Source organism: Python bivittatus, unplaced genomic scaffold, assembly GCF_059951505.1.
Source record: "Python bivittatus isolate LINGU-HERP-01145 unplaced genomic scaffold, Pbiv_v1 ctg000510_np1212, whole genome shotgun sequence".
NCBI classification, from domain to species: Eukaryota; Metazoa; Chordata; class Lepidosauria; order Squamata; family Pythonidae; genus Python; species Python bivittatus.
The window spans coordinates 990,280-1,015,024 of NW_028277081.1; the positions used below are offsets into that span (position 1 = coordinate 990,280).

Sequence of the window (24,745 nt, forward strand, 5' to 3'; positions counted from 1 at the left end):
ACACGCAACGTTTGCAAGAATCCTGGGCAGAACAACATAGAAAGGTCAGCTCCATCAGGAGTCTGAGTGAGCAGCAGAAAATGAATGAGCACCCTAAGAAAATGGGGAGGACGAACGCGCCTCGTTGGGCATTCGTTTGGCACAATGTATGAGTCCTTGCTTTCTCTTGGCCAAAATTGCAGCCTTCAGACTTAATTCCCAATCAGTGCCAAGACTATTTCTGCTACCCTATTACTAAATACAAGTATTTTCCCTGGTTTGCTCTAGTTTAGCCCCCCCACACACACACTTTAAATATTATCGAAGTGCATTCAACAGAAAAAGGCAGTTTTCTGAACCTGAAAATTTTGTTTGGCTTCAGCCCAGCTCTTTCCAGGACAGTCTCCATGCCAAGTAGAGTTAAGTCCTGTTCACTTCTGCTTGTACAGTTGCATAATATATTTTGCACAATATATGCTGATCTTGCGTATATTATATATATATTTCCCCTGCTACTTAGGGAAGGAAAAGGAGGCAGTGCTGGGCATCAGACCTTCGTTGCCCCTACTGCTACTGGAAAACTTCATGAGAATTCATTGCTCCCTTTCAAGTGGTTCCCCCTCCCCTTTCCTGTGTAAGTGTAAGAACTAGGAAAAATGGACCGCTCAGAAGAAATTAATCAAACCCAAGCTGAATCCATTCAAGGAGTTGGATTGTGGTGCCCTGTTGAGAAACAGCTGGCATCCTTGGCCGCTGAGGATGGTGGGAAAATCACTCCATCAGCCCCTGGCTTTCCTCACAAGAGCATCTCCTCGGCTCCTGGATCACCACCGGCTCTTCAGAGTACATCTGCAGACGTCTTGAGCGTTGTTTGCCCCGCGGCACAACAGCTGGCGCTTTGGTGGGGGTGTATAGGCAGGAACTGCCTGGAATGTGGCGCCTTGGGGATGCGATGAAAACGGATCTGGGTGGCCTTTGGACATCTGAGAGGGCCACTAGGGCAGGACCCTGGTTCCTGGGGGTGCCAAAGGCACCTTTCCTGTCCCTTTCATCGCCCTTCCTGGATATCTCCCTGGGCTTGTGAGCTTCTGGGCAGTGCTTATTCCTTTCAGGAGGAGCAGCCTTAGGCAAAGAGCAGGAAAAGGACAAAGCAGAAGGGACATGAAAGGAAGTTAGTTAAATCTGGTTTACGCCAACATTATCAGTTGTTCCTCTCCTATTATACGAAGCAGTGTTTCTCAACCTTGGGAGCTTGAAGATGTGTGGACTTCAGCTCCCAGAATTCCCCAGCCAGCTATGCTGGCTGGGGAATTCTGGGAGCTGAAGTCCACACATCTTCAAGTTCCCAAGGTTGAGAAACACTGATATGAAGCTTCACTTTTAGGTGTTGTAGGAATCAGAGATACAAGAGGGAGCCACAACTCCATTCCTTCCTTTCAACTCTTAATTGCATTAGAGTTGGATGTCGGATGCTGTGGAGGCTGCGCAGGGAGGGGTCTCCAAAGCATTTCAGAGATACGAGAATCTCCCCTGGGAGAAAGAGTTTGCTATGAACATGCACGAGGATCGCTTCCTTGGCCATAACAGCCTGCATTTTAACTGCTAGCTGCAGGAGGCACATGCTTCTTCCAAAAGGCCCAAAGTGAAGACTGGAACGAGATGCCAGAAGCGTGAATCTTCTTTAGATGCTCCTGCGGGGTCGGCGGGGGGATAATGGGATCCATTCCTGCCAGACCTAAAGGGGTTTCGTTTCTCAAGGACACACACACACACAGGATGGATGGATGGATGGATGGATGGATGGATGGATGGATGGATGGATGGATGGATGGATGGAGTCTTCCGAGAAACTTACTTGCCCGCAGTGGATGAAGACCTCAGATTTTGTTTGTCCCCAGAGATGGGTGGTCCCTGGCCCAATGACAGTAGTCAGCTTGGAATGGCCCTCTGGCCTCCCTGCCCTTCAGAAGCTTTTTCGAGGCGATTCTGCTCGATCGTCGTCTGTGTCTTGGGGAAGGGGGAGTGACTCTATGACATCTCTGCCTGGCACCCCAAAATGTTTTGGGGGACCTTGCCCTGAGACCACCAGGCGATCTTCCACTTCCTTTTCTTGCTGTTAAGCGGGTTGGAGGACCACCCCGGCCTGTTTGGTCTCTCTGCCTGCAAGATGAGAGCTCTGATTGTCCAGCCCTCAAGGGCTGTGATCAGGATCTTTTGCGGGGGGGGGGTTGCACACTCCCCTCCCTTCTGTTACCCTCCAGTTATTCAGGAGCCCAAAGGGGAGAGGGGTGACTCCCAAGTGTTTGCCGTCCAGGGCTGTTCTGCCGCGGCAGGAACAGCGCAGCGTGAGTGTATCCTCCCAGCCCTTTGCGGATTAAGCTTCTGCTCTCAAATTGGGCACCTGCAGGGACCTTGTGATCTCACCAGAAGACCACAACCCCCAGAATATGTCACAGTAGTTGATCGTGGTTTTCCAGCCTGAAAACCCCATAAGTGCTCTAGGTGAACGCCCTCGTTCTAATGGTAAAGCGTGGTCATGATACCACTTTCTTCCACATTTCGGTGGAATGCGCGTGCAGCCCTCTGGAGGTTGGGGACACCCCAGTGGCCTTTGTGGGCTAGCCACCTCTTCCACTTGGTGGACAGGCTTCCTGATTATCCAGTGCCTTTCCTTGGGGCTTCCTGATTGTTTAACCCTTTTCTTGGTTTGACAGTATGACCTCTAGTGTTCTCCCCACCCCAAATGAATAGCAAAGTAGGTATGTTAATTCTCCAGTAGGCAAGTTAAGTCCCCAACTTTTTGGAGGGGGAGAATCTCCCCAAGAAAATGGAGGGAGGGAAGGAAGGAAGGACAGATGGAAGGACAGAAGGACAGAAGGAAGGACGGACGTCAGCTGCACAAAGCTTACCCATCCTAGTTTATAAGATGGTTTTTCACTAGCCAGGTCATTAGTCTACCCTTTGTCAGCACTGGAGGTGCATTTTAGGTTCCTGATAGGAGCAATTCGCCACTTGTCTTTCTTTCCAAAACAGAGGCTTTTTAAAAACTGAGTTTCTATAAGGTTGCCCCCTTCCCCCTATATCACTCCCCCCATTAAAGTCCCTTGTCTTGTGACATTGCAGTTGAGAGGCCATATCCTCTCTGGTGGGGGCAAATTGTTTTGGGACAGCAGTAGGGGAAGGCTCTTTTCTGCTCCTAATCTGCTTTACGTAAGAAAGAGATGCGAGGGCAAACTTTGCGGGGGCCCAAATGACCAGTGATGGTTCTCCTCTTGCTTTTCAACCTTGAATTTCTTTGCTCTTTGAGTTTTCAGCTTCACAACCTTGGCTAAAATGGGGGGGGGGGCGGGGGCGACATGCTAGGCAAGCATCATCCAGGGATGCAAACACACATCAGGAGAGGTCACGTGAGGTGCTTGTTGAGGTTCCAACAAACAGGGTTGTGCAACCTTGAAGGGCCGGTAGCTACGTGAGTGACACATCCCAAGGAGGAGTCAATGTGGTTTGGGCCCAGTCTAAACTGGATTCGACTTGCTTAAAATTATATATAGTTAACATTCTTGCTCTTCAGACTTGTATTTAATAACGTTGCCCTTTTCCCAAACTTCCTGACCGAACGAGAGGTCAGCCATATGAAGAGGTGAGCTTTCCTTCACTGGAGATCTTCTGACCTGAGGCTAAATGGCCGTGTGCCAGAGATGCTCTGAGGGACCCTGCACTGAGCAGGGGTTGGGCTAGATGGCCTCTAGGGTGACTTCCAGTTCTCGGATTCCATGGAAGATTTATTTATTTGTCCCAATATTTCTATACTTGGGCATCAGTTACACACTTATACGCAAGTGTATATTCCTGTATATAAAATCTAAAAATTCAGGTGGCAATTTTTGGAAGATTGAAGAACCACATGGAAGGCACCAATTTCGGCTATGGAGCCTTGGTGGGTTCACCTGCAGTATAGAACAGTGTTTTTCAACCTTGGGAATCTTAAAATGTGTGGACTTCAACTCCCAGAATTCCCCTGGCTGGGGAATTCTGGGAGTTGGAGTCCACACATCTTAAGGTTCCCAAGGCTGAGAAACACTGGTATAAAATAAAACAAGCCCAGTGAACAACAACCAAACCAATCTCTGCCCCAAGGAGCTTCCAATCCAAGACTCAATTCCACAGGAGATAGGACAGTTTGGGGGAATAACCAGATGCTCTACACTGAGCTAGGGTTGGGCTAGATGACCTTTAATGCCCCAACTTTGTGGTTCTGCTAGGCATGTAGAAGATCCCCTAGGTTATACCCCTACTGATGGACTAGAATAGTGAAGCTAACTTAAAACATTCTTTTAAGATTCTAGTCCTCAAGACACATAGGGGCAGGGTGAGTTGGCACCTGTTGTAGCTGGTTTCAGCGAGGTTGCCTCACTAAGTGGTACAATCCCCCTCATTGGAAGTCTTCAAATGGGCGGGATAGCCGTCTGCCTGAAACGCCTTGGCAGATCTCACCCCAAGGAGAGGGTGGGACTAGGTAGCCTCTCAGTTCCCTTCCAGCTCGTAGGATTAGAGGGTGAACAAACGCCCTCGTGGGTGCTGCCAGGAACGAGCACTGAGAGAGTTAACCCAGAAGGTGGAGGTGGAAGAGCCATTTGAAAAGGAGGGGAGGGTGGTAATCCAGACATGAAGACTCACGGAGGGCAAAATCTGTTAACAGCAAAAATCTGTTCAATTCCCCAGGGAACCATTAGCGTTGGAGTAGATGCCACTGACCTCTTTGATCGCTACGACGAGGAGTACGAAGATGTGTCAGGGAGCCCTTTCCCTCATATCGAAATTAACAGAATGCACATATCGCAATCGATTGAGGTAAGAGGCTGCGGGACATCTTGTCCTCCCCCGTTTCTGCACTCGGAGGGCACTGTGCCCCGGGAGGCAACCAGCTCCTTTCCGGACACTCAGCCTGGTCGGGAGAATCAGCCGCCATTCACTTCTACGGAAGCCCCCCAGCTGCAGCTGCAGAAGGTCTCCGAGGCCAGCGAGCTTTGCTCAGACCTTTGAAGAGCGTCGTCTGGCTCATCCGTGATCTGGCTCACTCGCTTGATCTGTTTGCTGTGCAGGCCCCGCTAACGGCCACGGACACCGCCATCCTCTCGGGAAACCTCTCGACGCAGAACGGCAACGGCGGCGGCTCGGTCAGCTTGGGTCTCCGGCGGGTGACCTCCGCCAAAGGCTGGGGAGAGGTAAATCGGGTGGAAGTTTTGAGGCTTGCTTGATTCGCCTCGAAGGCGGGTGAGATCTCAGCAGGTCCCTTCCTCTTTGGCGACCAGGTCCAAGCCAGTCATTGGAATCTGATTTTGCCACTCCTTGAATCTGACTGACGCCAGCAGTTTGCACAGAGGGAGGTCCCGAAGCTATTTTTTGTGGGTCGAGCATCCCTTGGATTTCAAACCTGCTGCTTTAATTCTTCCGTGGGGTTTTGTCGCTTAGAAGTACGAGCTCTTGGGGGGGGAGATGCAAGCAGGCATTGGAAGGGTAAAGGAAGGGAGGAGGGAGCACCACGATGGAGCCCAAAACGTAACTTTCGAACCCAGAACAAGCCACTCCAGAAATTCTGTGGTTTTGGCAGAAACGCAATCCAGGACACGTTGGGGGTTGCGTGTTTCTGCTGAAACAAAATCTGGAGGGATCCCCAGATGGGGCAAGGAGGTCAAAGCCAGTGTGTGTCATCCCCGCAAATCCCACCAGCCCTGAACCATCCGACCACCTTCCCTTCCTCTTTCCCCAGTTCCCCACAGCCCCCCTCCAAGGTCTGCATGCATGGGGCTTGCAAACCTTTGATCTTTGCAGCTGGGTGATGCCTCCAGCTTTGCGTGAGCCGAATCAGACTCCTCTGTCCCGCTTCCCTTGTAACTCCTCCTCCTCCTCTTCGTTCGCACAGCTAGAATTCGGCGCTGGAGACCTGCAGGGCCCTGTCTTTGGCCTGAAGATGTTTCGAAATCTCACCCAGCGATGGTAAGGCTCTGGGAAGGAAGTTGGGCTGATTTCGTTGGCTGAGGAATTTTTAAAAAGTAGACCTGAACAAGATTTCCATATGTGGCCAGTTCTCTCAAGCTTTTTTTTTTCATTGCCGCGCTATAGTTTCGTCCAGAACGGAGTCGCATTTCAAAAATTGAGGGGGTGAGCAATCCTGGTCAAGCTCTGGATGGTGGAGTGAGAATAGAAAAGGGGGGAATTAATAGGAACACTGACTGAGTAAAAACGTACCAGCTTAGTGCGATGATGGCCCATCAGTTCTCGATTAGGGTGTCGTGTCCCTCTGTGATCAGATGGTGGCAACCTTCCGCCTTCGCCGGCCTCTTTCGAAAGCAGAAGTTTCTCGCTGAGCATTTCTTGGTGCTTTTCATCCAAACTGAACTCCACTTGGACCCTGTTAGGAATGGGATGAGCCCTAGGAATGGGAGGAGTGATGGCAGAGGATCCGGTCTCTCCTGGAGGAGAAGCCTGGAAAAGTCTTAGCTTAGCTTTGTTTCCTACAATGCGCTGGTTCCTTGGCTGATGAGGGCTTCTGGCCACAAGGAGATCCTTGGCTCGGAAAGCCGAGGATTGAACTAGGGTTATCTGGATCCCTCCTGTCCGCTCAGCCACTGAGTGTGCTGGCTCTTTTCAATCAGACAATCCTGAAATATCTTTATGTGCTTTCCAGACTGGCCCAGCTGTGCCTTTAGATCAGTGTTTCTCAACCTTGGCAACTTTACGATGTATGGACTGCAACTCCCAGAATTCCCCAGCCAGCATGGCTGGCTGGGGAATTCTGGGAGTTGCAGTCCACACATCATAAAGCTGCCAAGGTTGAGAAACATTGCTTTAAATCTTTGGAATTGGAGAGTTAAAAATGTTCAGCTGGGAGTCATTTTCATTCCAATTATTTTTCTCCACAGCCCAATTTGCCCCCCGCCCCCCGTTTCAAAAGCTCGCTGCTCTGCTGCGGGGCAACATGCACAATCCCCAGAGGGGTTGGATAGCACAGGATGGTTGCATAGCAGCGGCCGCACACAACCGTTTGGGGTAGTTGAAAAAGGAATACAGGACAGGCATAACCTCCACACCCTAGGCGGGCTGGGATCCTTAATTTCTTCCCCAGGTACTTTGGGCAGGGCTGAGATCCTCCACCGGGCAGGGGGCTGGAGCAGATCTTCCTGACAGCACGGTCCAGCTTGACGATTCAGTGATTTTCCCTTGCTTTTTGAAAACCGTGGGACATCCCCTGCCAGGGTTCCGTCCACGTTTTAGGATGATTTTTACTTGGTGTTCTGCTGAATTTTGGCAGAGCTTTGAGAGGTGCTGGAAGAAAGTTTGGAGGCACTTGGATGAGGGGTTGCACGTTTGCCTACCCTGGTATCGGGGAAGGGGTGTGGCCTTTGTGCCAGGGGTCGATAGGCTGCCGTTGGATTTTGGAGAGCCTCCTCGTTGCATCGCTCAACCTCTTATCATCTTTAGGGAAGAATGAGGATGTGGGCTTAGTCAGGGAGGGCTGGAACAGCTGGAACGGGCTCCCCCAAATCCTGGTCTTTCTGCTTTGACCTCCTTGGCAGCTTCATCACCACCAACTGCGCCCTGCAGTTCTCCTCGCGTGGGATCCGTCCAGGCCTCACGACGGTCCTGGCCCGAAATCTGGACAAGAACACCATGGGGTATCTGCAGTGGCGCTGGGGCATGCAGTCAGCCATGAACACCAGTGTGGTCCGGGACACCAAAACCAGCCACTTCACAATGGCGTTCCAGGTGGGAAATTCTTCCTTTATTTCTTGAATAGTGATTTGCATAGAGCAGTGTTTCTCAACCTCAGCAACTTGAAGATATGTAGACTTCAACTCCCAGAATGGCTGGCTGGGGAATTCTGGGAGTTGAAGTCCACACATCTTCAAGTTGCTGAGGTTGAGAAACACTGGCGTAGAAGATCAGCATCTGCAGGAGAGGGGTTGCTTCTGAACAACCAGCATCGCTCACCCAAAGGAAAGTTTAGTAGAAACCGATTCAATCAGGAAACGCCCTTTGGGGGACCAGCCTGTAACTTTGCAGGCTCTGGGCCTCGTAACAAAAAAATTCTCTCCATACCATCTAAGAGGATTTTCTTCTTCTGTTCGATTGGCTCCATTCTATTTTGCACTGGCGTAAATTCATTTTCTGAATTGTATCCGTAAAACGGATAAGTCAGCCGGTTGACTTCAGAACTGGGCTCCTTCATCAAGAACATTGTGTGCCCTGACTCAGATGGCCTTGAAGGAAGATGAGGTACATTTGTAGGCCGAAGAAGGACTGATCAAACTGGGGTTTCCGTGCTGAGAGAGATCATGCATTGAGACAATTATTGCTTTCCTCTTAAAGGTGTCTAGCCAATGCCCAGTTTTGAGCCTTATGGTTGCAGATTGCACAAGTTAAAATACCTATGTTATGTGGAAAAAGCATATCTTAAATCCCCCAACTTATCAGCCCTTTGAGGTAGGCCAGCCCAGCAGGAATTTCAGGAATGCTACTTTATTGTTGTCAGGTATCATAACAGAATCTTGAAAGCCTGAGTTTCTCTGTACTCCTTATACCAAACAAAATCAAGCCAGAGTTATCTTGAGTTTCTTTCTCACCCTCTCCTCTTTCTCGGGGCTGAGCCATCTTTTCACAATGCCCACCTTTAATGGTTCGCTTGTTTCTTCCCGGTCCCCAAGTTCCCTTAAACAACTGTCGCCCATTATTTGAGAACAAAAGACAAGGAAGCCCATAACGCTCAGGGGGTATGAGAGAGGGAAACAAAACAACTAACAATTTGTTGTTTGCAATGTTTGATATTTGGCAGCTGGGCATCCCTCACTCCTTCGTCATGGTCAGTTACCAGCACAAGTTTCAGGACGAAGATCAGACGCGTCTGAAAGGATCCCTCAAGTACGTCAGAGCTGGAGGGTGGCTGCTGAATGTGCAGTGGGGGATAAACGTGGTGGTGGAGGGTGGGAATGGCGCTTGTAGAATTGGGGCAGGCAAGCCTAGCTGCTAGAGCGGTGGATCTCTGTCAGCCGTCCCAGGTAGGTCAGCAGGAAACACAACCAGGTGAGCTAATTCTGTTTTATTGTGAAGATACATTGACAGAATCTTGCAACTGTGAACATACAATCCTCCCCCATCTCCTTTACAGCCCAGGAAACTAGGGAGGGTCCCTTCTGAGTCTCTTTCTCCACCCATTATGCAGCTGTGGGCTGTGCCCTCTCTTTTCTGACTGTACCCTAGGCAGGTTTCTGGGCTCTGTCTCCGAAGGTCATTTCCACATCCCGTTACAATCTCTGGAGAAAGAAGTGTGTCCTAGACCAGTTGTCCAGACTGCAGTGCAAACTACACGTCCAGAACCATCTAATCCAGTGTCCTTACCTTAGCAACTAAGATGTGTGGACTTCAGCTCCCAGAATTCCCCAGTTGCTCCCAGAATTCCCTACTTGCCAAGGCTGGGAAACACTGATCTTTAATCTTTATCTTTATTACAGCCTTACAGCCAGAAAACACAATATATACCAAATAGGTATATAGGGAGTATTCAGAAACAGATGCACTTAAAATTTGTAGACATAAGTAGAATTGGTATAAATGAAATATATAAGCAAAAATACAATTAAATGGCAATAATAATAATAACAGTGATCACATAAATAATAAATAGAAGCATAGCATGGAGCAACTTGGGAGGACCCACCAGAGTCCTGATGAGAGAGAAGAAGCAACAAATACAGGTAGTCCTCGACTTATGACTCCAACTGGGATTGGAAGTTCCATTGCTATGCAATGTAGTTGTTATGTGACTCATGCCTGATTTTACAACCTTTTTTGCCACAGTCATTCAGCAAATCCCATGGTTGTTAAGCAAATCCAGCTTCCCCCATTGACTTTGCTTGTCATAAGCCCCCTGGGAAGGTCACAAATGGCAATCACGTGACCCTGGGATTCTGCAACTGTCATAAATACATGCCGCTTGCCAAACACCCAAATTTGGATCACATGACCGTGGGGATGCTGTGATGGTCGTAAGTGTGAAGACCAGTTGCAAGTCACTTTTTCAGCACCATCGTAACTTCAAATGGTCATTAAACGAATGGGACTACCCTTAAGCTTCAGATTTTCTTCCAGAGCATTTCTTCAAAACAGGATAGACGCTTGTCCTCTGAGATGCCCTGTAAAGAGAGCAATAGAGAAGCACATAGCTCAGGGACTCAGCACCAGGAAGCCAGAGGGCAGGGGAGGCCAGCAAGGCACGGGGCTGGATTGGGGGGTGATGTAGCATCAAAATCCTGCAGTGCTGCCCTGACTCAGGGAAACCCAGTATGGGATAGTGGGGAAGGGGCTGGATCAAGAGTGGGGTGGTGGGTTCTAGTCCCTCTTCAGCCACAGAAGCTCCATGGGGGACTCTCTCCCTCTCAGCCCACGAGCCAAGGGGGATCAGTGGTGAAGGGGCTGGGCCAGGAGTGGGACGACCCACTTTCTAGTGCCCCTCCATCCCATTCCTCTTGGGGCCAATGCTGTGTAGGCCACCCTTGGCGCCTGACTGGAAGGCGGGATGCAACCGCCACAAATCAGCACCGTCCAATCCTTAGTGGTCCAGAGAGACAAAACCTGCCGCTCCTTTACGGCCTCCAATCCTTCCACCCAGGGCTGGCTTTTTCGGAACCGTCGTGGAGTATGGGGCCGAACGGAAGATCTCAAAGCACAGTGTCCTCGGAGCCACGGTCAGCGTTGGTGTGCCCCAGGGCGTCTCTTTGAAGATCAAGTGAGTTGGCTGCCCTGCGCTTGAGACACGCTGCTCCTGCCACCCTTCCCACACTTCTGCTCGTTCTTGCTGGCACTGCCAAGGGGCAGGGGGCACAGGTCTAAGTCGTGCGTAAATGCCAGGACTGGTTGGCACGGATGGGCATCTGCTAGCTCTGCAGCCTCCTTGCGCCCCCGCTGGCTCTGACTCTGGCCATTCCCAGCTGCAGCCTCAGGAGGAGTGGGGTGGCATCTCAGAGGGCCCCCATTTCTGCTCCAAAACTGGGGCTCCATGTTTTGTGGAAGGAGCGAGGAGACATCCTTGGGGTGACCCACGGATGCAAGGGGGCAAAGCCCCGGCTGCTTTCTCGGGGATGGCCATTGCAGTGTGCAGAACAGGCACGTTCAGGGTATGGGTTGAACATCCCCTGGTAATGCAAATGCAGAGGACTGCTGTCATTGCTGTCTGCTCCGGCTGCAGCCGTTGTCCCTTCACTTCCTCCTCCCGCCTTCCAGGCTGAACAGAGCCAGCCAGACTTACTTCTTCCCCATCCACTTGACCGACCAACTGCTGCCCAGTGCTGTCTTCTACGCCACGGCGGGGCCCCTCGTCTTCTACTTTGCCATGGACCGGCTGATCATCCAACCCTATCTCAGGGCCCAGAAGGAGAGGTGAGGGCCCCAGAGCTGTGGGCAGAGTTGAAGGGGGGCTCTTGCCTGGGCAAGGCAGAAGCCCCACATCCATCTGAAGCTGACCACCAGTGATAGGGCAGGGGCTCTCGGCCTTTGTGTCTTTCTGGAAGATTCTGGCCAGGCTAGAAACAATCCTCAATTCAGAGGAGGTGGCTTCTGTGTGTGGAGGACGTGGGGTGGGGGACGGAGCCAAACTCTGGGTCCCTGGCATTTCTCTTGCTTATTAAGGGGGTGCAGCCCACAGCAGGAACTTCTCCTGTTGTTGAAAGCCAGGGGAGCCTCCCCTGAGTCCTTCCCAGCTTCCCTCTTTCCCTCTACCCCATCACGGCATGGGGCAGAGGGAGGCAGAAAGAGCAAAGGAATTAACCAGTGAAAAAGATGGTAAAGAAAACCTCAGCCCTGTCCAGCAGGGAGTGGAAGAACCTGCAAATAAGCCAGCCTTGATTCTGCATGGCATAAGAGAGGACAGAGGGAAATGGAGGGACTTTCAAGATTCGGTTATTATCCCCAACAGCAATCAAGTAGAGTTCCAGGAGTCCTTAAGGGGTCAGGTTTTTGACCTGGCCTACCTCGAAGGGCAGGCTTGAGCAGGCTACTGCCAGGGATAACCTGGTGGGACTCACCTCCTGGGGGTCAGCAGTAAGAGGGAGGGGCTGATCTGGACCACTTGGCATCCCCTTTTTCTCCCGCTAGAGAGTTGGAGAAGCAGCGAGAGAGCACCGCCAGCGACACCTTGCAGAAGAAACAGGAAGCAGAAGCCGCCGTAAGTGTCATCCCAGATTCTCATCCCCAGGCCCTTCCTGCGCTGTGTTACCTTGGCAGGCCTGATTTTAGCCAGGCCCCAAAGTTTCCCTTCCCTTTCCCGCTGGTCTGGAAGGGACGAAACGGCTGGAGCGAGCTGAGCAGAGGCCCTCAGCATTTGAGCCGGGAACATTTGGAGAACAGAGCCACGTTCCCGCAAGCTGTTGCCAAACACATCAGGGTCAAAGAAGCTCATCAGGGGTCTGGCTTTCTGTATCAGATGGAGACGCAGGGCAGTCTTCTGGAGGCCCCCAGCAGCCTGCCACAAAGCAGACAAGTGGGGCCACAGTCAGGCCCACTCTTGGCTCGATGGTAACGTCCTAAAGAAATCATGAGATGCTCCCTTTGCGTTGATGTGTGGGTGCTTCATTCTGTTGTCCCCTGCCACACAGGTGCGGTTGATGCAAGAATCCGTCCGGAGGATCATTGAGGCTGAAGAAGCTAAGATGGGTGCGTAAGGCTGGTTTGTCTCTTTTGCTTCCCTCCCTCTCCTGCCGGTGGAATTACAGGCCACCCGTTTCGGTTTGGACCTGCTTTAGTTTGGATCTCACAAATGGCACGGGAAGGATGCAGTCACAATAGAAACCTCTCCCGCAGAGGGCTGGCTTAGAGATGCTGGCTTGTTCAGGCCGTGATCCTGGTTCACTGCTTGACTTGGCCGAACCCATTTCACGTTTGAGGAAGACGAGGGGCAGCTCATTAACTGACCCTCCTCTTTGCATGTGGAAGATTCCGTTCTTGGCACCTGAAGAAATCCTGCCAGCCTGCGCAGACACGCTGAGATAAGCCAGTTTCTCAGTTCCAAGCAAGCTTGTCGCTGGCAATTAGTAGCAGTGATTTTAGCGTTCTGCCTGTCTCTTTGCTAAGAATTCAGGCTTATAACCTGGGAGGCAGAAAAATAGATTAAATGGAAAAGAGGAGCAGGTAGAACGGCCTGGCAGGATGGCTGAGGGTCACCCTGTTTCCCTTCTCATCCTGAGCAGAATGATACTGTCTGTCTGTCTCGATCCGTTGGTATGGCCACCCGTCTTGCGACAGCAACTCTGGGCGGCTTAACCTAAGCTAAAAACTCAAATGCAACCAGATGGTAAATACATGTGATGGCAACCCGGGAAAAGAACAGTCCCCCTACATAACGCCTCCATCTCTACACTGTTCCTCTTTGATCCTGACATGGCTCTGCCGGCTGCTCCTTTGGGGGTTCCTGTGGTCTGACTGTGCTGCCCCTCTTGTTCCTCAAAGGCCTGATTATTGTGAACGCCTGGTATGGGAAGTTCGTCAACGACCAGAGCCGGCGGGATGAGAAGGCCAAGGTCATCGATGTGGCAGTGCCCCTGCAGTGCCTGGTGAAGGACTCCAAGCTCATCCTCACCGAAGCGTCCAAGGTAAGGGCAGTGCCAGGGCAGAGAGAGGCAAAGGAGTTTTCCTGGCTCCTCTCTTCCTGGGACAGCTGACTGTGAGGGATCTGTGCTCCTCTGGGATGTTGCGCTGTGCGGTCTCGGAGCTCTGTCCTCCCGCGGCCCCCTGGGTGTGGAGGGCACTCTGCCTCGCAGGGGCCGGTGAGCTCAGCCTGGCCTCGTTCTTGGTCCTGCAGGCTGGCCTGCCTGGGTTCTATGACCCCTGTGTTGGGGAAGAGAAGAACTTGAAAGTGCTCTACCAGTTTCGTGGCGTCCTCCACCAAGTGATGTCGGCGGACAACGAGGCCCTTCGGATACCAAAGCAATGTGAGTAGCAGAGCCAGGAAGGGGGACGTTTTCACTCTCTGCGGTGCCAGCATCCTGTATCTTCATGGGAGAGTTTGAATGCAGGACATGCCTGCCTGCTTTAGGTCAGCATGGCTGCAGGGAATCAAAGGCGGTGGGGTCAGAAGAGAGGCCTCCCTTGGGAGCTGAGGATCAGAACGTGGGGGCCCTAGCGCTTGACCCCTCACCTGCCCCGTAAGGGGCACCCCTCTGACCCCAGAAGAGAATATCTGCATTCTCCAAACTTCTTTCTAAAGTCATCCAGTCTCATGACCTCACAATGGGCAATGCGTGAGAGATGTACAAATTATTGTAATATTTCAATGATAAATGCAGCCATAAACAAATTGGAAGGGACCTGAGAGGTCATCTAGTCCAGCCCCCATCCAGGCCAGGAATCCACTAAACCATCCCCAAGAAAAACCTCCAGGGAAGGAGGTCACCCACATTCGAAGCACGGTTCTGGTTGCCAGGAAATTCCTCCTAATATTCAGCTTCCATTCTTTCTTTCAATCTCAGCTAGATGGTCCTCGTCCCGCTCTTGATTTCAACAGAGATTACGTCTGTCTCCTTTTGCACGTGACAGCCTTAAATATTTGTAGACCATATCTCCTCTCAGTCTGCTCTTTAGCCCTTTAAACATATCCAGATCCTTTAACCCCTCTTTGTATGGCTTCGCTTCCAGGCCCTCCCTCACCCTGTTAGCTACCTGAATGTAATCCAACTTCTCCATGTCCCTTTTAATGTGGAGTGCCCAGCATAGGGTGGAACTGCGCCTGTAACCTACAAGCTGGATGCTGTGGTGCTGTTAATACAGTCCACAACTGTATTGGCCTTGTTAGCTGCTGCATCACACAGTTTGTCCATGTTTAACTGGAGGTCCACTAGATCCGTCTGACACCCGCTGCCACAGATGTCCGCTGTCCTGAATCTGCATGTTTGATTTCTCCTATCCAGATGCAGGCCCTTCCGCTTGTCATAGTTGAATGTCATCCAGTTAGATTTGGCCTAATGTTTGGAGTGATGATTTTGTCCTCTAAAAGCAACTGGCTGGGGGAATTCTGGGAGTTGAAGTCCACACATCTTAAAGTTGCTGAGATTGAGAAACACTGCTTTAAAGTGCTAACCAATCTCTTTAATTGGCATCTGCAAATTTAACAGACATCCCTTTCATTCATCTTTTTATAAAGGATCATAATTTATAAAATGGTTCAGGACAATATATTTAGATCAGAACTGTATGAAGAATGACCAGAAAAGCCGCTATTGGCATTATAATCTCTTCCTCTTGTTTTTGTTAATTAAGTATAAAGCAATAGAAAAAACTAAGCAAAGAAAGAAAGAAAAAAGGGGGAAAGGAACAGGATATAAACATATAATTACATTTTTGTTTATTTATATATCACATTTGTATAGCCACCCATCTCTCACAAAGTGACTCTGGGCAGGGTACAACAATTAAAATAAAATAACAAGTGAATAGAAACAGGTATTATAAAAAGAAAAAAGTTATTAAAATAAAAACATTATCAAAAAATTTAAATTTACCTAACAGCATAATCCCTCAGTCATCTATATTGTTACTGATCTTTTTTAAAATTAATATTATTATTGCTGCTTCAGAAGCTTTATACTGAGATGAGGGTAGAAGTGAGAGTTCAGAAGAAGAGATTTAATATAACGATTAAGAAAAATGAAAAAGTAAATAAATTAAAAAACTGAGAGGAAAAAAATTGTGCCTCTAAGAAAAAGCATTCAAGCAGCCCCTTTCTTTTTCTTTCTTTTTCCTCCTTTGTTTTTTTCTCCTGGCTGCTAACTGCTATTTAAGTATATTTTTATATTGTGCTTTAAACTTCTACAATTATTCTATATAAATGTTTTTAATTGTTTTTTAAACAGTTTCTTTTTTTCTTTAACTTGCCTTGCTATGTGATATCTTGCTTGTGAGGGAGCTTTTCCTACTTGAATTTGGTTAGCCTTCTGCTGTGAATATATACAATTAATTTTTTCCATTGCAGCCATATTCTCCAATTTTGGTCTCCCAATCTTGTATTGTTGGTGTCTCCTAACGTTTCCTAAAGTTGCATTCCCGGTCAGTCATGACCTCTGTGGACCCCGTCAGCATATGAATGTAAACTTATGTAAAATTAGAGGTTTTTGTCCTGCTAATGTGTCTCCTTGGACACTTATTTCCCTTGAAAGCACCCCATTTGCTATTCAATGCCCCTGACTCTCTTTGACGCCTCCTTTTTTGGGATCATCCACACCTTTAGCGCCTTCCTGACGCCAAAGCATTTAAAGTTACAATCTAATATTGCTCCCCCTCTCTGTGAGCACGGTTTCTGTGTTCAAACTAGCAATCTGGGAATGTTGGAAGTGAACCCGAGATCTGACCCGTGGGTGAAGTTCATGGGTCAGGTTAAAATGGACATTTTCTCCAGTTGGGGAGGAGGAGGCCCTGCAAGAGGGGAGAGGGTTGGATCAAAACACCCTGATGTGCTCCCCACCCCCATGGCTGTTCTGCATATTTTTAATCTTTTAAAAAATATTTTTATTATCTTATTAAGTATTAAATTAAATATTAAATAATGTTATAAAATATTACTTCTCACCTTTTTAATCTCTTCCTCCTTGCTTTCTCGGCCAACAGCTCACCGGATCGATATGGACAGCTAATGCAGTGGGGAAAAGTGGCGGGGGGCTACGTCCTGCCCCCCGGGTCAGCAGAAATGGCGTCGTCCGTCTTCCTTTCTGGATTTGAACCAGCTTCATGCCTGTGGCGAAGCAGCCTGCTTTACAGTCTAGAGAAAAAGTGGCTTTGCACCAGTTACGTTGGGGGATGAAAGGAGAAGAAACCACAGCCACCCGTTCTACAGGTGCAGCCTGGTGCTTTCTCCCTCCCCGCAGGAACCGTCGTCCATCGGCCGGGAACGCCGTGGGGCAGGAAGGGCCAGAATCAGCCTCTCTACTCCCCTTGCGAATAAGGCAGAGCCAGGTTCTTCCTACTCAATTGCCCAGCTGTTCTGGAATCCAAACGCGCTCTGCTGTGTGCATTTCTGTAGCCTCCGTATGTTTCCGACTCTCCCACCTCTGGCAGCGATGCCCACCCCTCTCACCTCTCTGGCATCTCAAGCAGGGTAAGAAGATGGAAGGGGAACGAGGGGAAGTTAGCCATAAACTGGTTCGGGTCCCAGAGGCAGGCGGCGCACCCCATTTCGGAGTATCGCTGGCTGGAAATGCTTTCTAAAGGGACCCCAGCTTCTTCAGAGTCAGCCTCTCAAGCATGGAGAGGTCTTGGTGAACGGCAAGGAGGATGAACTGGACGCCGACGCAGACCCTGTGGCTCCCGTGGCTACGAGCCTCCTCTCCTCCCTTCCTTTGCGGATCGGCTGTGTTTGGGAAAACCTTCAGGAAAGACCCCCCACCCCATCCCGGTCCCTGAATTACAGCCACCCTCGACCTGAGAAAAACGATCATAGATGCCTGAAGCTGGGATCCTGCTGGCCGCGCCCTTCTTCTCGTCTAAATCAGGTGCTGTCCCCACATGGCGGTCAGCTCTGAAACAAGGGATTTTCCCAGCTTGTCCCTTTCTTAGGCGACTGTCCATCACGGGGGAAAGGTTCGTGTGTCGGTTCATGCTCCACCCAGAGAATTCCTTTCTCCTCGTGCTGCTCATCTCAGTTTTTTTTCCAGTGGCTGGGATAAGAGCACTGTTTGGTTCTGGCAATCGTAATGGTTCCTTTTGCAAAGCCGCGCGTCGCTGGTTTATTCCTCTTTGCCACCACCCGGCACCCCGGCTCTTCATGCAGGAGCAAGGCCGGCCAAGAGCGAGCCCCGGATCCTGCTGCTGGAGAGCCCCGTCTCTGCTGACGGACAGCGCTCTTCTGACCCCCACCCCCCCACAAGTGAGTTCCTGAGGGCGGGGGCGCCTCTGGTTTCTCCTGTAACATTTAAGGACAATAAAACAACCCACTTTTGTGAAGGACAGAGTCTGTGTGAGGATGGTGGGAGTGGGTCCCCGGTGGGAAATTCTGGGGAGCCTGGCGGATGGCGTCGCCCGAAGAGGCAGGGGCGAAATCTCTGCGTGGATTCACACAGCACTGCTAAGCCGTGGTTGATTTCTGTAAGGCACCTTGGTTGGGTTAATGCGTTGGACTAAGCCGTGGGTCAGAGTTGACGTGGGAAGCCAAAATGATTCAGTCCATTGGAAAGGGGGCATTCCAGGGAGCCTTCCAGCTTCCCCGTGCAGATGCAAAGCGCTGGGGGCAGGAAGCTGGATTTTCTTGGCCCTTCGCTGCATCAAGACACAGTTTGCTGTTGGCAGAGGAAGGGAGAAGGTGCCCACCGCACATCCACACGCTTGCAAAGTAAAGTTTATTCTTTGGCCGTTCCCTGGACAAGCATGATCAAAACCCGCAGATCAATGTCCATTGGAAATCTTGCCCAGACCCACTTAAAATATTTTAAAGGTGGCTGTTCCCCTTCTTTAAAGCGTTCACAACAGAGGCCGTGGATGTGCACCTGAAAGCGGGAGTTGGCACAAATCCTACCGCAGTTCTTGTCCTAAACCCCTTGGTAGATTGAACTGCTTCTGGTGAAGGCCTGTCGGCAGATTTTGGGAGTGGGAGCCAGTGGCCTCGAGGTTGTGGTGGAATAATTGGGATAAGCAAGTGTGCAGGACTGTTAGTTTACAGGCTTTCAAAATCAGCACGGGTGCCGTGTGGAGGTGACTTTTGCGCCATCTGAATTACACTGTGGTTCTGCAGACTAGTGTTTTTCAACCTTGGCCCCTTTAAGATGGGTGGACTTCAACTCCCAGAATTCCCCAGCCAGCATGTGCAGACTTCAACTCCCAGAACGCTGGGTGGGGAATTCTGGGACTTGAAGTCCACCTGCCTTAAAGTTGCCAAGGTTGAAATACAGTGATGTAGGGTGCGTTCATTCATTAGGGTGGCTGGCAGAAGTTCAACCAGCCCAGCGTGCCAGTTCGGTCAGTTTTCGACTCTTGGGTCCCTCCCACCAGGTCTCAATATTGGAGAAGTGTTTCCGCTTAGCCAGCGTCCGTTCTCATGTTGCTGGTCCTGCCCGTCTCCCCTTCGGCCCGCATTCCTAGAGCCCGACGAGCTCCGCCTGGGAGCCGGTCGTAGCGGGCTGCGTGCAGTTCCTGGGTTTCTCGAGCCTGGAAGGAGCGCGCATGCGCACACCCCAGCAAGATGCATGGGGTAGAGCGAGGAAAGGGCTCTGCGCAACTCCCTCTTCCGGTTGCCATGCGGGCTTCGCCGCCCCGAGGATAGGAGCGGGAGGCAATGGGGCGGAAGCGCGTTCTCCTTCGCATTCACTGGCATCGCCCTCACCAAAGATGGCGTCCGCCTCCTGAGTGCCCGGAAGTAAGCTTCGCGCTGGCTGGCTGGCCCCTCCCCGGGAGGCTCCGGTGCCCCGCCCTCTTTGCAGAAAGGCGTAGGTGCTGCGGCCCCTTTGCACGCGATCGGGGTTCCTGCGTAATTGCACGGCCAGCCTCTTCTGCCTGCCTGGCTCCCAGCTGCGCCGAAGACACCGGCCGGGGAAGCGGGTCTAGCAAGCCTCGGGTCTTTTCTTTCCTTGCAAGACCCGCGCAGGGAGGCGCAAACACCCGACCCAAAACGCCGCCTTTGGGCAGTGCCGAAGCGCGCGTTTTGCGCCGCGTTCATCGCGAGGCGCTCGTTTAAGCAACCGGGGCTGATTCTTCCTCCGCCTCGCAATTGCTACAACAGCCCTGCCAAGGAGAACAGCGTTGTCCGTTCCGGGGGGGGTTGCCCGCAAAGCGAACGTGAGGATAACCCTCAACCAGTGTTAAAGAAGAGCGACACACGTGCAGGATAAATTGAGTAACCACGTCCAGTCAGTTTGATAATCCAGAAATCAACCCCGTATCCCTCCTCTAAAGATGTGGACTTATTGATGGGGGCGCAGTGATTCCCCAAATTACTTATTATATGACCCAACTCCCTTGCGCTATTTTCAAGCCTTTTTTCGGGGCGGGGGGAGGAAAGAATGCAGCGAGGGAGGGATTCAAAGTCACGCAAGCAGCCCCGTTCCATAAAACAAATAATTTTAATTTTTTTAAAAAAAATTAAAGCTCTTAAACTGAGATTGTACACAGACGAACCCTTGACGCGCAGCGGTTGCTGCTGCGGAAGATCCAGCGGTTTTGGCTGAGGGGCGACCGACGAGGATAACGAAAGGGGGAAGGAACCGAAAAGCAGTCCTAGCGTGGAGCCCCAAAATCCACTGGAAGCTCTCCTTCCACGCAGGCATCTCCCAGCGGGAGGGTTCCTTTCCAGCAGCTTTGGCCCCAGATGGCAAGGACGGGTATCCTGGTGCGTCTCGCGGGTGACCATCTGGAGGAGCCAGGCCACCAAGCCAGAATCCACCTTCAGCTCTGCAGAAGTTCCCCATACAGACTTTTGGGAAGCAGACAAAGCCTTAACACCACAACACCAGAAAAACACCAGGAATGTCTTACCTATTGACCAAGGATTGCGGGGAGAGGTTCTCCACCCACTTTCTGTCCCCACCCACCTTCGGAGACGCAGCGCAGTCTCGGTTTAGAAAGTCCAAAGGGAGTACCGAATCGTGGCTGGACCGCGGCCCGCCTCTCCACAGCCTCCTGGCCTCATCCCGCTGTCCGGCTGCGGTTCCTGAAGCACCGGGAGAAACGTTGCTCCCCTCGAAAGGAAGTGTCGATCCCCTTTCACAGCTCTGAAGTCAGAATCTGAATTTCTTAGCTCGTTTCCCTTTTCCGGCGGATGGAGAGAACCTCCCAGAGGGGAGGGCTCCCCCGTTCCCAGTGCACCTGCTGTCAAAGTAAGGTGGTTTTTATTTTTTGCACTGTTCCCGTCTTCCAAGCTCAGCTCGTGGGAAGCACTTCCAGAACCAAGCGCCTCCCAACTCTTTGGAATGACCTCTCGGGCGGGGGGAATAAATTCTGGGAATGGCCCAAGGCAGCTGATCTCCAGATTTGTGCTCCAAGCAAGGCTAGATTACGCTTTTTTCATATCCCTTAGAGGTCTTTTATCGCTGGCCTGTTTGCGTCTCAGTCCCTCCCTGAACGTGGGATGGGTCAGCTCCCAACAGCCGGTTAATTCCCTTTGTGCTTCCAAGACAAGGAAAAGAAGAAGTGGGGAGAAACCCCTCAGCCCCTTCTCTGATTCACCCTTCCCCACTTTAGTGGCCCTGAATCCGTTCGTCGTCCAGCGGGGAATCAAGAATATCAGAGCCCCTCAGTTCCCACAAGTTCTGCGCCACGACCCATGTTCCACTGCCCCCGTTCTCAAATTTTGTACGCCCGGCCTGTTGTGCATCGCACGCTCTCCAGCGCGCTAGTCCAGGAAGCGCCGACGGGAGCCCGTCCGGGAACGACTGGAGCGCCGGATATCGAATTTGGAATCTCGGCATTTCTGGCAGACGTAGACCTCGGGAACGTTGGATTTCCGGATTTTGGCACAGGAGAGGTGGATCCAGGTGTGGCACTCCTTGCACTCGATCATCGGGCGCCCGGCAAAGGGTTTCATGCAGAAGCAGGTGACAAGGTCCCAGGAGTCGTCATCTGGCAAGGTCCGGAAAAGGTGGTTAAGCAGGGGAGAAGCCTCAGAATCAATGTTTCTCAACCTTGGCCGCTTTAAGATATGTGGACTTCAACTCCCAGAATTCCCCAGCCAGCATGGCTGGCTGGGGAATTCTGGGAGTTGGTCCACATATCTTAAAGTGGCCAAGGTTGAGAAACACTGATCAGAAGGGTGAGAACTTCTTGGGGTTCCACCACAGGAGGCCGCAGTTGAAGGGTTGGAAGGGACCTTGGAGGTCTTGTAGTCCCATCCCCAGTCACTTTTCACCTATACGGTGTCCAAAAGGTGGACAAATTCAGCACACCCAATTGGCCTCCAGGTTTCTCCACCTTTGGTTCTGCTCCCTTCTCTTCCTCAACCAGCTCCCTACTTCTAGAGGACCACCGAAGAAGAGAAGATACCCCATCCCTTCCCCCCAAAGCCCTACCCTCCAAGGGTCTGCACCCAACGGACCCCTCCCTCTTGCTCTCACCCTCTTTGTAGGGGGCTCCAAGAGCCACTGCCCACAAGGATTACCTGAATCCACCATGATGTCCTCGTCATCTCCGCTGCCGTCCTCGTCCCGGAAGACCACCTGCTTGCCTTGCCGTATAATGGTACGCTTGCCCACCGTTTGGACGAGGCCCTGCTCCTCGGGAGCCGCCGCTGGGTACGGAGGATTGGAGGGGGTGTCTGAGTCCCAGGCAGAGCAGCGCCCCGTGGAGGACTGAGCGTCCCCTTCGGAGGAGGGGCTCAGAGGCGTCTCGGCGTACGGCTCTTCTTCCCTCTCCAGCAACTCTTCTTCCTCTGGGTACTTTATCTCCGGGGCTGGCGCTGGGGCTGGCGCTTCCTTCCTCACCAGCCGCCTCTTCTTCCGAATCTTCTCCAGCTTCTTCCTGTCCGCCAGGAAGCCATTGGGCTTCGTCCACTGGTAGAGCGAGGAATAGGCTTTCCCATGTTTGAGTTGGCTGAAGCTCTTCCGGGCCTTCCCTGGCAGGGAGATCGGGCCCAAGTGGGGCTCCCCTCCATCACTGTCAATGGCCCCCCTGGTGCTGTTGGGGGAGCTGGCGCTGCTCCACCCCGAAGTATCCTGCCGAGCACGGAAAACTCTTTCAACCGCGAGCCCAGAGGGAACCCAAGAAAATTCAGCGGATAAAGGGGAGGAAAGCAGTGCCTGCATGCCACTCTTGAAAGCCGCCGTAGCTTTTCCAAGGCTCCCGATCTTCCAATCACGGGAAAGATGCGGCAGCTTTAAAGAGCTTCAGCCGTGGCCGTGTTCCCCCCTCCTCCCCCATTTCTGGATCTTTTCTCAAGCACCGCAAGGATCCCGGGGGACAGCCACCTGTGCAATTGCAGAACAGATGCGGCAGCTTTAAAGAGCTCCGGCCGTTCCCCCCTCCTCCCCCACTTCTGGATGGTTTCTCAAGCACTACGTGCCCCTCATCTTTACTGCCCCTGTTGGTTTTTACAGGGAGGGAATATGGTCTTTGCTCTTAATGGCTTTGCCTTTTGCGCCCTGGAGGGAGCCTTTAAGGGCGGGGGAAGTTAACCCCCCCCTCCGGTCTCTCCCCCCAAGACTCTGCCTTCTCCCACTCAGCTGTTGAAAGGACAAGAAGGCGAGACGTCTTTGCTCCGCAGAGCCCCTCCAAGGGACAGGTCCCCCCCCCCGATTACCTCCCCCCGCCAGTCCTGCCCCAGAAGACTTCGGAAAAGCCCCCCCCAATGCTCCCCCCCACGGAAAAGGCCCCACCTCGTGCGGGTAAGGGATGTACCCCGCGTAGGCCAGAACGAAGGTGCAAAACTTGTTGAAATCCTCCACCGTCCGGCAGCGCTTCGAGCCCGGAGGAAAATCCTGCGAAGAGAGGCGGGGACGGGGCGGTGGGCGGCGGCGGGGCGTCAGCGCGGGGACGGCGCAGGGCGGGGGGCGCGGCGGAAAACTTTCCCGGGGGGAGGGGGCGCGCCTTCGGGGCCCGCGGGGGGGCTCTGCGGGCGGGAGGCGCCCCCGCCCCGCCGCGCGCCCTGCCCCCCGGCCGCTGCCCCCCGCCTCCGCCGCCCGCCCCTCCCGCTTCAGGCGCCGGGGGGGCCGGCGAGGGGACGGGCCGACTGCTCCCCCCAGAGAGCGGGCGCCCGATCGGGCCCGGAGGGGGTCGCCGCCCCCGCCCCCGCCTTAACGCCGCAAAAAGGGCAGGGGGGGCGGAGGGGAGGGAAGAAGCCCCGGGGGGGGCGCGGAGGGGGTCTCCTGCTGCTGACCCCCCCATGCAAACGACCCCCCGCTGCATTCCAGGGAATCTGCGGGGGGGCCCTTTTGCAGCAGCCGCAGGGGGGGTCTTCTCCCACCCCATCTCCGTGGGCGTGGCCAGGGGGTCCCCGTGTCAGCACGGGCGAGGGGGATGCCGCGGGAGGGGCTCACCTCGGGGGGCGGCGGGGAGGCGCAGGAGTCCGAGTCCATGGCGGGCGCTGCTCCGGCGGCGCCTCCCGGTACCGGCAGCGGGTTGGGGGGGGCGGGGAGAGCTGGAGCCCCGCCCTGCCAGTCCAGGGGGAGAGCCCCTGGGCTCCGCCTCTACTTGCCGCTGATGCGTCTGCGCGGCCCGCGAAGCCTGCCGGGAATCGTAGTTCCCGTTCCGCGTCCCCAGCCTGGCGCATGCGTGCGTTGGCGGCACCCGCGGGAGGGGCGTGGCCCAAACCCATCTCCCCGCCCGGCCGCGCGCAGGGCATGCCGGGGCATGTAGTCCAGCGCCTCCGGTAGGTTTGTGCCAGCCAGCTTGATATCACTTTCCCCGCTGCTAAAATGGAGGCAGGAGGGAGGTCTTTTCCTTGGCCGGCGCGCAGTTCCCCGGCAGATTCGGGCGCCTTTGGAGACGCTCCGGCTGCGGCCGAGGCGCTGCCACGGGGCGAGCCTGCCTCCTCGGCCATAAGGACTAGAAACTTGCGTTCTTGAACCCTGAAATAAAGGCTCGTTTGGCGCTCCTTTGCATCTCAATCCCGGTGCTCAGCAGCAAAGGAAGGGGAGATAATGGGCCAGCGCTTGAGGAAGCTGGTTTTCAAAAAAAAGGAAGCCGGTGCGAATCACCCCTTTTGTTCTGTTTGTGCTCACTGCCTCCGTTCAGTCTGTCCGGCCTCGGCCTCGGCTCAAAGGAGCCACCCGCCAAAGGCCGTCCTGTTGCTCCAGTGCGCGGGGGGAAAGTG

General features: G+C 52.8%; 2 protein-coding genes across 2 annotated transcripts in view; one reads left to right on the forward strand and one right to left on the reverse strand.

Annotated features, from left to right (window-relative positions):
* Positions 1 to 17,958, forward strand: part of DNAJC11 (DnaJ heat shock protein family (Hsp40) member C11) — a 56,234-nt gene extending 38,276 nt beyond the window's left edge. Inside the window, exons 5-16 of the mRNA XM_007425288.4 lie at positions 4,702 to 4,830; positions 5,082 to 5,204; positions 5,903 to 5,976; positions 7,557 to 7,746; positions 8,813 to 8,898; positions 10,646 to 10,762; positions 11,257 to 11,412; positions 12,127 to 12,196; positions 12,627 to 12,684; positions 13,477 to 13,619; positions 13,829 to 13,958; positions 16,627 to 17,958. Coding sequence (XP_007425350.1) covers positions 4,702 to 4,830; positions 5,082 to 5,204; positions 5,903 to 5,976; positions 7,557 to 7,746; positions 8,813 to 8,898; positions 10,646 to 10,762; positions 11,257 to 11,412; positions 12,127 to 12,196; positions 12,627 to 12,684; positions 13,477 to 13,619; positions 13,829 to 13,958; positions 16,627 to 16,652 — 1,302 coding nt within the window. The 3' untranslated portion in view covers positions 16,653 to 17,958. The remainder of the gene's footprint in view (positions 1 to 4,701; positions 4,831 to 5,081; positions 5,205 to 5,902; positions 5,977 to 7,556; positions 7,747 to 8,812; positions 8,899 to 10,645; positions 10,763 to 11,256; positions 11,413 to 12,126; positions 12,197 to 12,626; positions 12,685 to 13,476; positions 13,620 to 13,828; positions 13,959 to 16,626) is intronic.
* Positions 17,959 to 20,041: 2,083 nt separating this feature from the next.
* Positions 20,042 to 24,225, reverse strand: PHF13 (PHD finger protein 13). The gene is made up of 4 exons (XM_088147585.1): positions 23,970 to 24,225; positions 23,310 to 23,411; positions 22,097 to 22,649; positions 20,042 to 21,561 (listed from the first exon to the last, which is right to left on the reverse strand). The coding sequence occupies exons 1-4, from the start codon at positions 24,006 to 24,008 to the stop codon at positions 21,335 to 21,337; spliced, it is 921 nt and encodes a 306-aa protein (XP_088003711.1). The 5' UTR covers positions 24,009 to 24,225; the 3' UTR covers positions 20,042 to 21,334.
* Positions 24,226 to 24,745: the final 520 nt, after the last annotated feature.

Coding starts and splice junctions, on each gene's coding strand:
- PHF13 (XM_088147585.1), bottom strand. CDS start 24,008: ATGGACTCGGACTCCTGCGCCTCCCCGCCGCCCCCCGAG. Junction 23,412..23,969: donor CCTCCCCGCCGCCCCCCGAG/GTGAGCCCCTCC, acceptor CTCTCTTCGCAG/GATTTTCCTCCGGGCTCGAA. Junction 22,650..23,309: donor ACATCCCTTACCCGCACGAG/GTGGGGCCTTTT, acceptor CGTGCTCGGCAG/GATACTTCGGGGTGGAGCAG.